The sequence below is a fragment of the Marmota flaviventris genome, chromosome 7, assembly GCF_047511675.1.
Source record: "Marmota flaviventris isolate mMarFla1 chromosome 7, mMarFla1.hap1, whole genome shotgun sequence".
Lineage (NCBI taxonomy): Eukaryota > Metazoa > Chordata > Mammalia > Rodentia > Sciuridae > Marmota > Marmota flaviventris.
In genome coordinates, this window is record NC_092504.1 from 138,059,029 (window position 1) to 138,073,718 (window position 14,690).

At 33.0% G+C, this 14,690-nt stretch overlaps 1 protein-coding gene across 2 annotated transcripts in view; it reads right to left on the minus strand.

Annotated features, from left to right (window-relative positions):
- The window catches only part of Hspa4l (heat shock protein family A (Hsp70) member 4 like), a 51,196-nt gene that overhangs the window by 23,653 nt on the left and 12,853 nt on the right, over positions 1–14,690 (minus strand). For both annotated transcript variants that reach the window (XM_027926768.3, XM_071614691.1), the window contains exons 4-12: positions 14,028–14,150; positions 10,865–10,964; positions 10,352–10,485; positions 8,519–8,763; positions 8,087–8,163; positions 6,831–6,982; positions 6,279–6,385; positions 4,204–4,337; positions 2,284–2,483 (exon numbers count right to left, since the gene is read on the minus strand). In XM_027926768.3, the coding sequence (XP_027782569.2) occupies positions 2,284–2,483; positions 4,204–4,337; positions 6,279–6,385; positions 6,831–6,982; positions 8,087–8,163; positions 8,519–8,763; positions 10,352–10,485; positions 10,865–10,964; positions 14,028–14,150 (1,272 nt within the window). The remainder of the gene's footprint in view (positions 1–2,283; positions 2,484–4,203; positions 4,338–6,278; positions 6,386–6,830; positions 6,983–8,086; positions 8,164–8,518; positions 8,764–10,351; positions 10,486–10,864; positions 10,965–14,027; positions 14,151–14,690) is intronic.

The following is a 14,690-nucleotide window of genomic DNA, read 5'->3' on the forward strand; positions in this document are numbered from 1 at the left end:
GTCCAAAAGTGAATGTATGATGTTATCCTTCATAATGATAATTTAGTTCATGTGCATATGTGTGTATATATGTATATGAAAAAATTACATAGATGTAAAAAATTATCTTATAATATAGAATGGTGGTCATTTGTAATGACTTTAAAAAGAATATTCATAGGAATATTATTAATAGTGGGAGAATTAATGGAATCTCTAGATTCTGGCTTCTGTGATTTTTAAACACCTGGGAATTGAGATCACCTTTGAGCTCCTTGCTATATATCCAATCATGCATTTCAGGCACTCTTTTGTTATTTGCTGAATAAGTAAAAAAGCACAGCACTTAAGAATAAAATCCAGAATCACTATCATGAACTATAAGATTTTCCCCTTGATCTACCTTCTCAATTTCACTTTTTCTTGCCACTGTCCCCTTCTCTGTTCTTATATCCTATGCATCAGTTACCTTTCTATCTGTTAAAACACAAGGGTTTCCCATTTTGTGGCCTGTGTACTTGCTATTTCCTCTGCTATAAAAATACCCACTCCTTTTCTGTACAAACTGCTTTTCCATCTTCAAGGCTAGTATACCTATTCCTTCCTAGTGAACTTTCATCACTATCATAGGTAATTTTACCATGCATCCTCATTAATTTCCTTTATATTTACATGCTAGCTCATTGCTTCTTGCCTGTCCTTTACGACTAATATGTAAGTTTATAGATTGGTGAGAACCTCTTTTCTAGGTTGTTTATCAATGGGTCTGAAGCACCTAAAGAGTCTTTACTATATACAAATATTTTAATTAAAAAAGTAAATAAATAGGGTTGGGGTTGTGGCTCAGTAGTATAACGCTTGCCTTGCATATGTGAGGCATTAGGTTCGATCCTCAGTACCACATAAAAACAAATAAAACAAAAATAAAGGTATTGTGTCCATCTACAACGAAATTAAAAAATAAATAGAAAACCCAAATGGACACGAATTGGGAAATACTTAAATTGTTGTACATTAGCATGATGAACAACATACAGTTGCTCTGATTCCTGGTTCTGTTACATGGTCTAAGGTAACTTCTTAGTATGACTCGATAATGAATGTAAGGAGAGGTATCAATTTTTCTCAGATATATATAGTGTATCAATTTTTAGGAAAATCAGAGCTATCTTAGTTTAAAACGGAAAAAAAAGATTCTGCTTTGAATTGGTACATATTTGGGGGGGGGTGGCTTTATAATGGATATTTAAGCTTTTTTAAAAAAAATTTCTAAATACAAAATTAAAGAGAAATCCCAGATAATCTTAATGCTTCTAAGAAATAAAGCACATAGGCTGTATTCTACAAAATATACTAAAATCACACCTTTATTATCATGAAGCATGAGAAAATAAACTGACGATTTATTCAACACCTATTTTATCAGCTATGGTAGAGATTTAAAAAGAGATTATATAGATAACATGTGTTCATCAATAATGCTTAATATATGATCCATAATATTAGTTACCATTCTTTCCCCCTTGAATGTATAAATCATAAAAAGAATATTTAGGAACATCTACTTAGAGATCCCTTACGAAAAATTAATTATCTTCACTAATAGACTAGGACACTTCCTCCTCCTCAATTTAAACAAGGAATATGTAATAATAAATAGATAGTACATGGGCAACATGATGAGGGGGGATGCCACAGTCTTTGTAGGAAGTACTTGGTAGAAGGCAAGAAAATCTAGGGTAGATCTTCAAATATGACTGGGAAAAAAAATCTAACAAATACCACTAAAAACAATTTGTGTAATGAAATATAATCAAGTTCCCCTAAGATTCCTTCATTTATAAGTACACTAAGAATCAATGCAGTGTAACATAACTTTTAATCTTTACTTGAATGTTATTGAATATACAGCATATTCCTTTGCAGATATCCTCTAACTAAATCCTGAAGAAGTCTATTTGTATGCATCTGTGTACAGTGCAAAATTGATTTTGAATTGGTTTTATCTGTACATACCTAGCCACAGCAAGTTATACTTTTAATGGAAATGAAGAACTTAGAAAAAATAATTTCAAACTCACATGCTCTACCTTAATGTTATGAAAGATGCACAAATCTCCTGAAAAGTGTATTACAATGTCAAAAATATGTATCATTTAAATAGAAATCTAAGTTTTTCACTGACCATAGCAGAAATTCAAAACAAAATATCAGAAATTAATGTATTCAACCATCAGAATAGCATTTATAATTAAGATATTGTATGTATTATCATGGAAATCTTGAGACAGAATTTCTACATACCACATCATCTTTATTTTCATCCTTAAATGTAGCTTCTGTTTCCATAGGAGAATCACTGTGATCCCCTTCCACATTTTGCTTCTCAATTACTGATGCACTAGCCACACTGAAGATTCCATGGATGTTAACCCGAACTTTAACTTTCACTTTGGAACTATCACCATCAGACTGTGGAAAAACATTCTGAATAGTGAAGCTCCCTTAAGGAAAAAAGAGCTTTGATCAGTACATGAGTTTCAGATAGGGCCTCAGCATATGCTAGACAAGCCGTCGACCTGAGCTACTCCTCAAGCAACCTTTCATTCAATTCTTTATTCACTAATTTTACTACTATCTTTAAGGTCTTGTCAAACAATTATATACTAATTACTAAGGGGCAGGTGCTTTCCCCATTACTACCTTCTTTATATCATAACAAACCTGATATTAAGACTGAAAAAGATTTACTTGCTCAAGATAATCAATGGTAGAAAAAGAGTTGCTATTTTAACCTGGGAAAATTTAATTCAAAGGCAATATTTAACTTCTCAATACATTTTAACACTTGTACTCTGAAGCCATTAAACTAAATCCAATTTCTGAGTCTGAAAACAAATTATTACCCTTTTATTTGGTGGGGGGAGGGGGAGGTAACTGGGGATTGAACTCATGGGGACTTGACCACTGAGTCACATCCCCAGCCCTATTTCCCTATTTTGTATTTTGACAGGGTCTCACTAAATTTCTTAGGTTCTTGCTTTTTGCCGAGATTGGCTTTGAACTTGGGATCCTTCTGCCTCACCTCTCAAGCTGCCAGATTATAAGTGTGCGCTAGCAAGCCTAGTATACATTACCTCTTAACTATTGAGTTTTATAAATCATAATCAACCTGGTTAATTCATAAAGCAATTCCACTTTTTTTGTATTTTTCCTGTAACAAAATTAATGATACACACAGTACAAGAGAGAATATCAGGCAAAAAAAAATGGATGGCAAAAAAATCTAGATAACCTTTTGATGAGTTGCGTTGTATCCTAACATTCATAAGTTGAAGTTCTAACCATCTTAGTACCTCAGAACACAACTGTGTATTTGGAGATAGGGATTTTAAAGAGGTCATTAAAATGGATGTCATTAATCCAGTATGAGCAGTGCCCTTATGAAAAGGAGAAATTTGGAAACACACACATACACATATGTGAGAAGACGTGATATCAATATGAAGAAGGTCATCTACCAATAAAGGAGATGGGCCTGGAACAGATCCTTTCTTTACAGCCCTCAGAAGGGACCACAACTGCGGATACCTTGTTTTCAGACTTTCATTTCCACAACTGGGATAATGAATTCGTATTGTTCTAGCCATCTATTTTGCAGAACTTATTATAGCAGTGTAACAAACTAATATAACACTCAATAGTTTGTACGCTTTAAATGACATATATGAAATAAGCTATAGTTTTCTCTTTTAGTTATCAATATAGAAAAACTTAAAAACTTAATTATTCCTTCTCTTTGAAATGCTATTAAATTGCATTTTTATACTATCTGAAGAGATTACACAATGAAAATAGATATTTTCATATCTTCCCACTTTCATGTTAATCTAATAATATTCATTGTAGTTGTTGCCAGTAAAGTTTAAAATCAGAATATAAATTCAGTCTACCAGCACAACTTCAATTTCATTGAAAAGTTTTTCAATGAAAAGTAACCTTCACACAATGTTTGCAGGCCAATAAGTCAAAATGAATTAAGAATACTCAAACCTGCTGTCATCTTAGAAATAAACCGAGCACTAAAGTGCCTATTTAGAAAAAAGTACAAATATCTTTAAAAATCCAGAGCTGGTTTAGCTGAAACATCCATTTGTTTCTTTGATTCCACATTATTTATAAAAGGCCAAAAATTCATGGAAAAAATATTTTGAGTTCTCTTACCAATTCTTGGATCAGGATAAGGCACTTCATGCAAATTAGTATAAAATGCTTCTAGATCAAATGGTTCCTTCTTGTGAAAAGTAATGACTTTTGAGAATGGGGCAGGATGGTTCTTACAAAATACTTCACATTCCCTAAAATACAGTGGGAAAGACATTTAGAAAACAAAAAGTGTGCCTATTAACCTAATTACAGATCCATTTCATTCTCAATTCACATGCAGCAACTCCAAGGATCTCTATGAAAAAGGTTAAAAAACTACTTTGCTTATTACAAACATGAATTTTGACAAGTTTTCAGAATGTCTGCCATAAAAGGACAATTATATACTACTAAAAGGAAAAATTACCTGAATAACTATTTTCCTGAGAATATGCATATTTTAGGTTAAAGATGTAGGGATTATAGGTTTTCTTCTTCTGATTGATATTTGAGGATCAAGCCCTGCCCACTGATTTCCAAAATACTTACCATATGAAACCCTTCTTATTCCTGTTCCCTTAAGGAAACAAACGAACAAAAACAACAACAAAAAAGAAACCCAAAAAAAAAAAAAAAAAACCCTTTTATTTGGAAATAAACTCAAAGAAGGATGCAAAAACAGAAGAATGGTCAATGAATACTGCATATCCTTTACCTAGATTAGGTACTGTTAACATTTTACCCCTTTGTCTTATTATGAGTGAGTGTACACACTCTCTCCTTGGGCATTTTCTCCTCAACAAGAGTGATATCTGCTATGAATGTATACTTAGTAGGTATATTTCTCTGTTGATTCTATCATCCAAATCCCAGTTTTCTCAATTGGTGTAATATTGTCCTTTTAAGTATTTTCTACCTCCCTCTCCAAATACATGAAGGTTTTTTTGTTTGTTTGGTACTAGGGACTGAACCCAGGAGCACAATACCACTGAGCTAAATCCCCAGCCCTTTTTTTATTTTGAGACAGGATCTCACTAAGTTGCTTAGGGCCTTGTAAGTTGCTGAGGCTATCCCTGAACTTGCCATCTTCCTGCCTCAGTCTCCAGAGAAACTGGGATTACAGGCATGCATCACCACACCTGACCAGGAAGTTTTTTTTTTGACCAAAAAATTTTAAAATCCACACAACAATTCCCATTCCTTAAATGAGGTTTAAGACTATCCTTTATAGTAGCCCAGAAACTCACTTTTTAAAACTATGATGATCCTAATACCTTACTTATACAAACTTTGAAAAACTCCAATTTATATAACTTTCCATCCTTGTTTTCAAGTACCTACCAATATCTTTTTTCTTACTGTACTTATTTGGATACATTTACTTTCTAATTTAGCTCCCTATGCTTTTCTTGTAATTTTATTCCTAGATAACTTATAACTTTAAATGATATTAAATTTTACAGAATACTTCTTGCTTTGAAACTGATGTCAAAACAAAGTCATTCAAATGTCTTGCAAGTTATAATCCTCCAGTGTGTATACTCTGGCTCAACAATTCTCCTCCTACTGCTATTTTTCAGATATTCCAAACTGGACAAGGATATGTGTGCAAAGCTAATAAAAGTGCTTGAAATATAGCAGAAATGTGACTTAATGTAGTGTTTTGGTTCAATTTATTAACTACTGAAGAATTATTTTCTGTTCAGATGGAAAGGTACCTTTTTCTTTTTTTAAGAAACAAGCTGCACTACAGATGTTCAGGTGATCTTATGTGTACTAAATAGAAGCATGTTTTTATTTGTGGATATTCGAAGAAAAGACCTGGGACAGCTCTTTTCTTATTATTAAAGATGGTTACACCTATAAAATGGGGTAAGGGACTTAGGTTACAGGAAATTCAAGTTTTTTAACATTTTTAGATTCTGATTTTCATTTGTTAAGTCAGCATTATAATAAGATATGAATAATAAAATTGATATGCACATATGCCCACATGGCTTACAAGTTACATCATTCTTACATTCACTTTTTTTTTTTTTACCACTTTGAAAGTTTTAACACAATTTTAAGAAGTAGACTTAATCCTCTAATTTAGAAAAAGTAGGTTATAAAGATTTGGGATAAGCTCTTAAAAAAAAAAAAAAAAAACTTACCCAGTTCCGTCTTCAAAAGAGGTCTTCCATCTTAATGTAATTGAATAGGGAACCAGGTCTGTTATAGAAAATTCACGCACTTTGAATGCTGGTGACAGAATTGCACACTGAAATAACAAGTATACCATACTTTTATCAGTAAATACATAGCAAGAGTTATCCCTGATTGAACTGCCTAATAAAATCCTTATAGTAAAACTGTTATTTTAAAAACAATTGTTCCTTTGGTAATAACTAGTGAAAATTTTAAAGGGCCAGAGTACTTCTTATGTAACTTTAAATAAATGAAATAAGAACACTAAAAAATCTCCACAAGGAATTTTAAATGGGCATAGTTCCAAGAATCTATAAAATCAGCATTCTTTCAGTGTAATTACAGGCATATTAATCTTAGAGTTCAACAATATGAATGAGAACAACAGAAACTTATTAGGAATAATTCCAATGACTTTAGGCTGTTATGTAGCTGGAATACATTATATTAAAAAGGCCCCCTTTTCAGACATAAGACCCATGTTTGCAAAATTCACATTCTGGAATAAAATAACCAACCTGCAATGCACATCCTCTTGCAACAGCTTCATCAGCATTTAGGGTGGTGCTGATGTCCTTAAGGAAGAACTTCGTGATCTGTTCCTTCACTGCAGGAATCCGTGTTGCTCCTCCTACAATTTCTATACTACTTATGTCTTCCCGTTGTAAGTCTGGAAATAAGATGTTTTTCAATGAGCAAAGTAAGATAGCCTTCAAAATTTGCTAATAGATGGCACTGGAAAGTAGATTTTAAAAGGTAAATATTTTACTATGCTCAAAAGAAGATAAAATAGCAGATATAAACAACTGAAGGCAGAATTAATGTATGTTATCTATGTCATATATACCGGACTTGGTCCATATGATGGAGTCATCATAGGACAGAAAAGCTCCTCTTATATTTTAAATGTAGTCAGCCTCCTTCAATTTTCTCACTTTCACCTTACAAACTTCTGTAGGAGGTTTCATTCTGGTTTGTTTTGTTTTGGATACTGGGAATTGAACTCAGGAGGCATTCCACCTTTGAGTTACATCCTTAATTCTTTAAATTTTGAGACAGGGTATTATTGACTTTCCCAGGCCGGCCTTGAATTTGCTTGTTTCTGCCTTGGCCTCTGAAGTACCTGGGATTACATGTGTGCACCACCACACCCAGCTAAATTATGATTGTGTGTGTGAGCATGCACTCACATGAGTGGTACTGGAGACTGAATTGAAGTTTCCTATATGCCAGGCAAGTGTTCTACCACTGAGCTACATTCCCAGTATCCTCTATAGAAGGTTTTTTCCCTTTTCTTTTTTATTAGAGCTTTATTGTTATACATAGTAGTTGGGTTCATCCTGTTCAAACTCATAGTTACATGGAAATCAGTTTCAATTCATGATTCCTCCCTTTTTCCCTCCCATTCTCAATCCCCTCTTGCATTCTCCTTCCTCTACTAGACTTATTGAAGGTATTTTTAATTGCCCACCAAAATTAAATAAATAAAAGTAATCATATCCCCATGATTTAATTAATAATTAAAGTTAAATGGGCAATTTAAAAATCTTCTATATATATTCACATCTCCAAACAGAACATTGGCTTTATGATGTAAACAATCAAAGGATCAAGGATATATTTTCATAAACTCAGAATTCTAGTGTCCTATCTTATGACTAAAGAATGAGTAATTTAATCTAAAATGAGAAATACAAGTCTTCTAAAGAAAGTGAAGTTTTTATTTGCTTTTACCACATGCTACAGTTTTGACAGTAAAACAATTTCCACTTACTAGCTTGTTCCATAACTGCTTTTAAAGGTAGTTCAACCCTGGCAAAGAGGGAAGCACACAATTGTTCAAATTGAGCCCTGTGAGAAAATACAACAAAACTCATTATATTTGGATAAAAAGTTAAGCATACCTTCTAAAATAACAATTAAAAAATCAAATGTGACTGGACAAGGTGGCACTCGCCTATAATCCCAACAGCTTGGGATGCTAAGGTAGGAGGATCACCAGTTCAAAGCCAGCCTTAGCAAAAGAGAGATGCTACCAAACTTGATAAGACCCTCTCTCTAAATTAAATACAAAATAGGGCTGGGGAAGTGACTCAGTGATCCAGTGCCCCTGAGTTCAATTCTGGCACAACCCCCTGTCTCCCCAAATCTGATGTGATCTGAACATAATAAGGAAACAATTTTCAAATTGAAAAATACATGGTACCTGTTCATTTTACTAGAAACATCAAGGTCATTCATGAAACACTCAATGTTTAGTGGAAGATCGGATGCATTTGCACTCATTAGCTTCTTGAGTTTTTCGCATTCCTGATACAAACGTAACAAGGCCCGAGAGTTTTCTTTTACATTTATCTTATATTTGGTCTTGAACTCATCACAGAAGTAGTCTACTAAGGCCTCATCAAAGTTCCTGCCACCCAAATATGGGTCAAAGGTAGTAGCCAAGACCTGTTTAATTAAAAAAGCAAAACTAAATTTTGAGAAATAGATTCTTTAAAGAAAAAAATGAGAAAAGAAAAATCTCTAAAATTATAACAAAACAAAGTTAAAGAACTTATCAAAAAGGTAGATCCATACCATAATAATTCTGAAATAACTGATTACATCTAAAATTTCATTACCTCACATCCTCTGATTTTACAATAATACTGAACCAAAAAATCAACTTTGAGAGGAAAAGTTCTAAGCATATATACAAGAACAAAACACCCAAAAAAATGAAAATCTAAAGATACTCAAATATAATTGGTCAGTTAACAGGTCAGGATTTAGGCATTTAAAAAACATTAAATTAAAAAACATATTTTTCCAACATAAGAATATAAGAACCTAAGAATACTTTAGAGAGCAAATAAGTAAGCAGAAACAAAATTTTGAAAAGTTTTATGAGCAATAGGCTCCCAGATAGTTTTGTGGAAGGGATGAGCCACAGAACTTGAACCCCACAGAACCCTCCCCCCACCCGCCCCAGGGTAAAATAAGTACACACTTAGAGATAATACTAAAAGTGAAACCCACTGTTGGGGATTAAGCTCTTTCTTCACAAGAGCGGGTGAAGGCGGAATGGGAACATCACAAAAGGATGTGAGCATCATCTGAGAGTGATGTCTAATCAACAAACTAGCATGGAAAATTCATGTGCAGACTGCTTATGAAGTCCAGTGTTATGCAAAATTATCTTGGTATGTAACCAGAACAAGCATGCATTCTTCTGGAAAGAAGGGTTGTGGTCTTCAAAAAGCTCTCTGATCTTCAAATTACAGTTCACTATACTCTAAGGTAGCTAAGAGAAAAGCTTAGGAAAGAAAGAAAATGCTTTTTAAATTAAGTTAAAATTTAAGGTTAAAGGTCAAGAATTAAACCAATTCACATAAAAAACAACTCCATATTTGGCATGAGTCATTTATTTCCCTTTAATTTGTGGATTATAAGGGATGTTGTTATAGTACTATATACTACAGGATAAAAGGCTCTTTCAGAGTTGGATAAACAAAAGCACTTTATCTTCCAAGTACACTACTCACATGCATAACGGAGAGAACTTGCCTAAATCTGGACAAATAGTCAACATGAAAACAAATATTAAATCAAATATAGATTATAAAAACATGAGGTTAATAATGCTATATTATAGAATATAACTATAAGGACTCCCAGATAGAAAGTTTTCTAAAAACAATGTGAATTATTTTAGAAAGTAGTTCCTGTAAGTTTATTTACGGATACTTTATGTTCCCAGATAGCAGATTTAACACCTTAACAAGAAAGTAATAATGATAAAAATAGCTAACACATATAGCTTCTGCTATATGCCAGGCTTCCAAGCATTTCCTATGTGTTAACTCGCTCTATTCTCAAAAATTCTAGGAGGCAGTTACTGATATTATCCTTAGACAAAGAAACTAAAGTTTAGAAAGGTTAAGGTCACAGTTTTTAAAGGGCAGAGCCAAGATTTAATAAGCCCAGTCATTAAAGTTCTCTATATAGTCTGTGCTCTTAATAATAAGTTAATACAGCAAATCATTTATTTACTTACTTTAAGTTTTCCTTTGTTAAAAGCACAAACCGAGACCTGATAGGCAGAATGTCCCATATCAATAAATACTACATTTCTTGGTTTCTCATCTAACGGGGGAAGATCCTGTTTATAAATTCCATATGCTAGTGCAACTGTGTAAGAACAAAGAATTGGGTTAATTCTAGTATTGCGATTACTTGGAAAACATGAGATAAGTCACTCACTGTACTTTAATACACAGTACAGTAATATATACTATTAGTTTCAAAGTTAAATTTTTTCCCTAATATATACTATTAGTTTCAAAGTTAAATTTTTCCCTATTATCTACAACCGTATAATAATCATATCTAATCTAAAGCAATTAAAACAAATTTAACCTCTGCCAAAATGTAATATTCCAAAGCAACTGGCTTATAAGAATCAGCATATTACAAAAAAGAAAAAGAAAAATGTTGTTACTCATTGGAAAAAACACTGTTTAACAGTACTTTCTTACAGTGACTTTCAAATTACAGAGTGTGTGCTTACCTGCAGTAGTTTCATTCATCAACCTTAAACAATTTAAGCCTGCAACCTGAGCTGCAGCCATCACAGATCTTCTCTCAGCATCAGTGAAAAAGCTAGGAATCTGATATTTAAAAACAATAATCAAGTATATCAGTTTGATGTAATAGATTTTATTATTTGAAAATGTAAACATTAAACTTGAGTGTAATTTAAGACAAAGTGTATTAATTAAATAAATGAGGAAGAATACTAGTGCTAGTTTTTTTAAGTTTGACCATTTCTGTACCATAAAGATTTGACTTAACATGAATACTAATTTAAAAGTAATTAGTAACATGGCAGGACTGCCAAAATTCTATTAATTTAAACACTGCCATGCTAGTCTAGCTGCTATGATTTGGGTGTTGCTTGTCCCCAAAAGGTCCATGTGTTGGAAACTCAGTTCTCACTGTGGACCTTTAAAGAGGTGGAGCCTAGTGGGATCCTTAGGTCAATGAGGGGACATGCTCTAGGAAGGAACTGTGGGACCCAATCTCTTTGGCTTCCAGTTTAGCAATGTGAGCCTGCCTTCCACAAACACTCCTGCCAAGACACTGTTAGGCACTCTAATTAGAGGCCAAACTAATGTGGCCACCTCATTATAGACTTTTAGCCTAAGATCTCTGTTTTCTTTATCAAGTGAGTCTGGCTGAGGTATCCTGATAAAGTAACAAAAAACAGACCAATACACTCAACTATTAAAACAATGTTCGTTCATCTTTAATAAAAGAAAAATTGAAAACTCAAAAGATTGCTAAAATTAAGTTCAACATATGTCTCTATACCAGAATCTTATGCAGAAACAGATTTGCACAGTCATGGTGTATCATTACTGCATTTAAAAGGCGGGTGTGTGTGTGTGTGCAGGCGGGGCATACATATAGCACAATTTCATTTGTGTGTGTGTTTGTGTGCACATGCATAACTTAAAGAATAAAAATCCTAATTAAAACAAATTTTAAAAAGAATAAAATTTCCATAGTTTAAAATGATCTTACTTCCAAGGAGAGGAATTACATATTATGACAAAGTTATGATGAACATATATATTTCTTTTACAATAACCAAGAAACAAATATATTTCTACTAAAAATTAAATTCAGGCTTAAAGCTTAAAAAGATTTATATATTTTTACTTCTGTCAAAACTAAGAAGGACTTTTAGCTCACAAATTTCTAAAACGCTATTTAAGTATATTCATGTACAAAATAATTGGGGCCCCTCAAATTTTATCATTTTTTGAATTTACAAATTTCATTTAACTGATTTTAGAACTCATGTTGCAACATCCCATACACAGGACACTTATAAAAACATAATAGGTTAACAAAAGGAAAGACCCTGAATTTTGTTTGAAAAGCTGACTTACCCTGATTTGCTATTGACAAAAATACAAATCATAGTGTATGATTCATTTAATATTCATTTACTTGCCCATGTAGAGCTCACATTGCATTTACTATACTAACCACAAAGTTAAGCATAAGTTTGTATTACTTTGTTCTGACATGAAAGTAAAAGTACAGTGAAATTAAGAAGGAATTTGAACTTAAGATGGATTTTTTAAAAAATGTGCACCATTCTGATATATACATTCAAGAGACAATAAATATTAACTAAAGAGTTGTAAGTATTGGCTTAGGAATTAACTATCCCTACACCTCAATTTTTATTAAAAACAAAAAAACAACTTTTTTCTTTGGCAATACTGGGACTGAATCCAGGGGTACTAACTATATCACTGAGCTACACCCCCAGCCCTTTTTCATTTATTTTGAGACACAGTCTGATGAAGTTGCCAAGGCTGGCCTCAAACTTAAAATCCTTCTGCCACTGGGATGATGACAGGCATGCACCACCTTGCCTTAGTTGCCTTGCAATTTTTTTTAATGTTTATTTTTAGGCATAAAATTGGGATGAATAATATCTACTTCAAAGTGTGTTTCCGACAAAAAGGTTAATGTACATAAAATGTTTAAAATAGCAAAAATCAAACAATAGTAATCTCTTTTATTTACCAGTTTTAAATGGCTAGAAAATAAACATTAAACTCTAATGTTTTTCTCTCATAAAAATTTCCAAATGCTGTTGAAAAAGATTTATATAGCCAAGTTTTAATAATATTCACATTTGGGTGAAAAAAATGTAAACTGAAAACCAACTACATTCAATGGGGTCTCAAGAGCGAAGCTAAGGTAAACAATTATATTTATTGTTTAGAATACTTAAAAGAGACCAATAGGTTAGAAGGGGGCGGGGTTCTGGCAAAGATGAGGGTAAGGGGAGGTTTGTGAGGAGGAAAATTGACCAAATGATATGCATGTACCAATAAGCCATAACAAACCCAACCATCCTGTACAAAATGTACGAATTTTAAAAAAGCACATGAGATTAAAAAAAAGTCCTTCAAGAAAGATCTTTCCAGCTGGGCACAATGGTACATGCCTGTAATCTCAGCAACCTGGAAGACAAAGGAAGGAGGATCACAAGTTCAAGGCCAGACTTAGCAACTCAGCAAGATCCTGTCTTACAATTGAAAAAAAGGTGGGGATGTGGCTCAATGGTTACATGCCCTTGAGTTCAATCCCCAATACCAAAACAACAATAAAAACAAAAACAAAAACAACCTTACATTCACATAATATACACAATTTCAGATTCCCAACTGGGATTTGCAACCTATGCCATAAAACATTAAGGTCCTCAGACATGGAAGTTAGGTGTTATTTGGGAAAAGTCTTTAAGTGGTACCAGTAATGCATACCTTAGTATTTGGGGCACAAGATTGAACCCAGGGGTGCGTCAACATCCCCAGTCCTTTAAAAAAAAATTTTGTATATTTTGAGACTGGGTCTCCTTATGTTGCTGAGACTGGCCTCAAACTTGAAATGCTTCTGCCTTGGCCTCCTGAGTTGCTGGAATTCACATACATTAATTTTAAGTTTCCCTGATAATTACAAGTGACATATTATGTTAAGTTCAATCTAGAGCTTTAGCAAATAATTTTTTTTTTTAATGGAAAAGTCAAAATGAACTTAAGGTTATTTTCTGGATAAGGGATGAAAAGTATAAAGGGGAAAAACATTTCTATCATTAATGGATTAACATTTCTTGTGAAAATATGATTTACTGAAGTAAAACTTACTGAAATCACACAGTCAGCCACTGGTTTCTTCAGGGCATTTTCTGAAGTTTCTTTAAGCTTGGCCAACAGCATTCCAGTAACTTGCTCAATTGCAAAAGGTCTGTCTTCTTCTAGATACCGCACCTTAAACCAAAAGTTGAGTTATTTGAGTCATTTATTTATCCAAATAAATACCTTGTGAACGAACATCTATTCTATATGTGACATACAACAGTAAAAAAGATAAAAAGTCCTGGGCTTAAGAAAGTTTTATTCCAAAAAGACTGTCACTCTGAAATCATGACTTCATTAAAAACAGTACCATCTCATTTCTGAGGTCCTACTATTTCAACACATACAATTACATCCTAGTAGATTATTTTCAAGTGGCCGTACTGTCTTACATCCTCCACCTCGCCCCAAGCAATTTTTATTTTTACTATATCATATTTTCTAAGCATGATAAATTAAAGAACAAACAAGAAAGAAAAAAATTTTTCCTTTGAAAATAAGAACCCTTCGTGGATTTAAAATGAAAGCTTTAGTCAGAAAATGAAATCATTAGGAAAAAAAACTCCATATTAAAAAAAAAAAAAAAAAAGGAAAAGGGGAGGGAGGGGAGAGGAAGGGGCATGTGGGTAGGAAAGATGGTGGAATTCGATGGACATCATTACCCTAGGAACA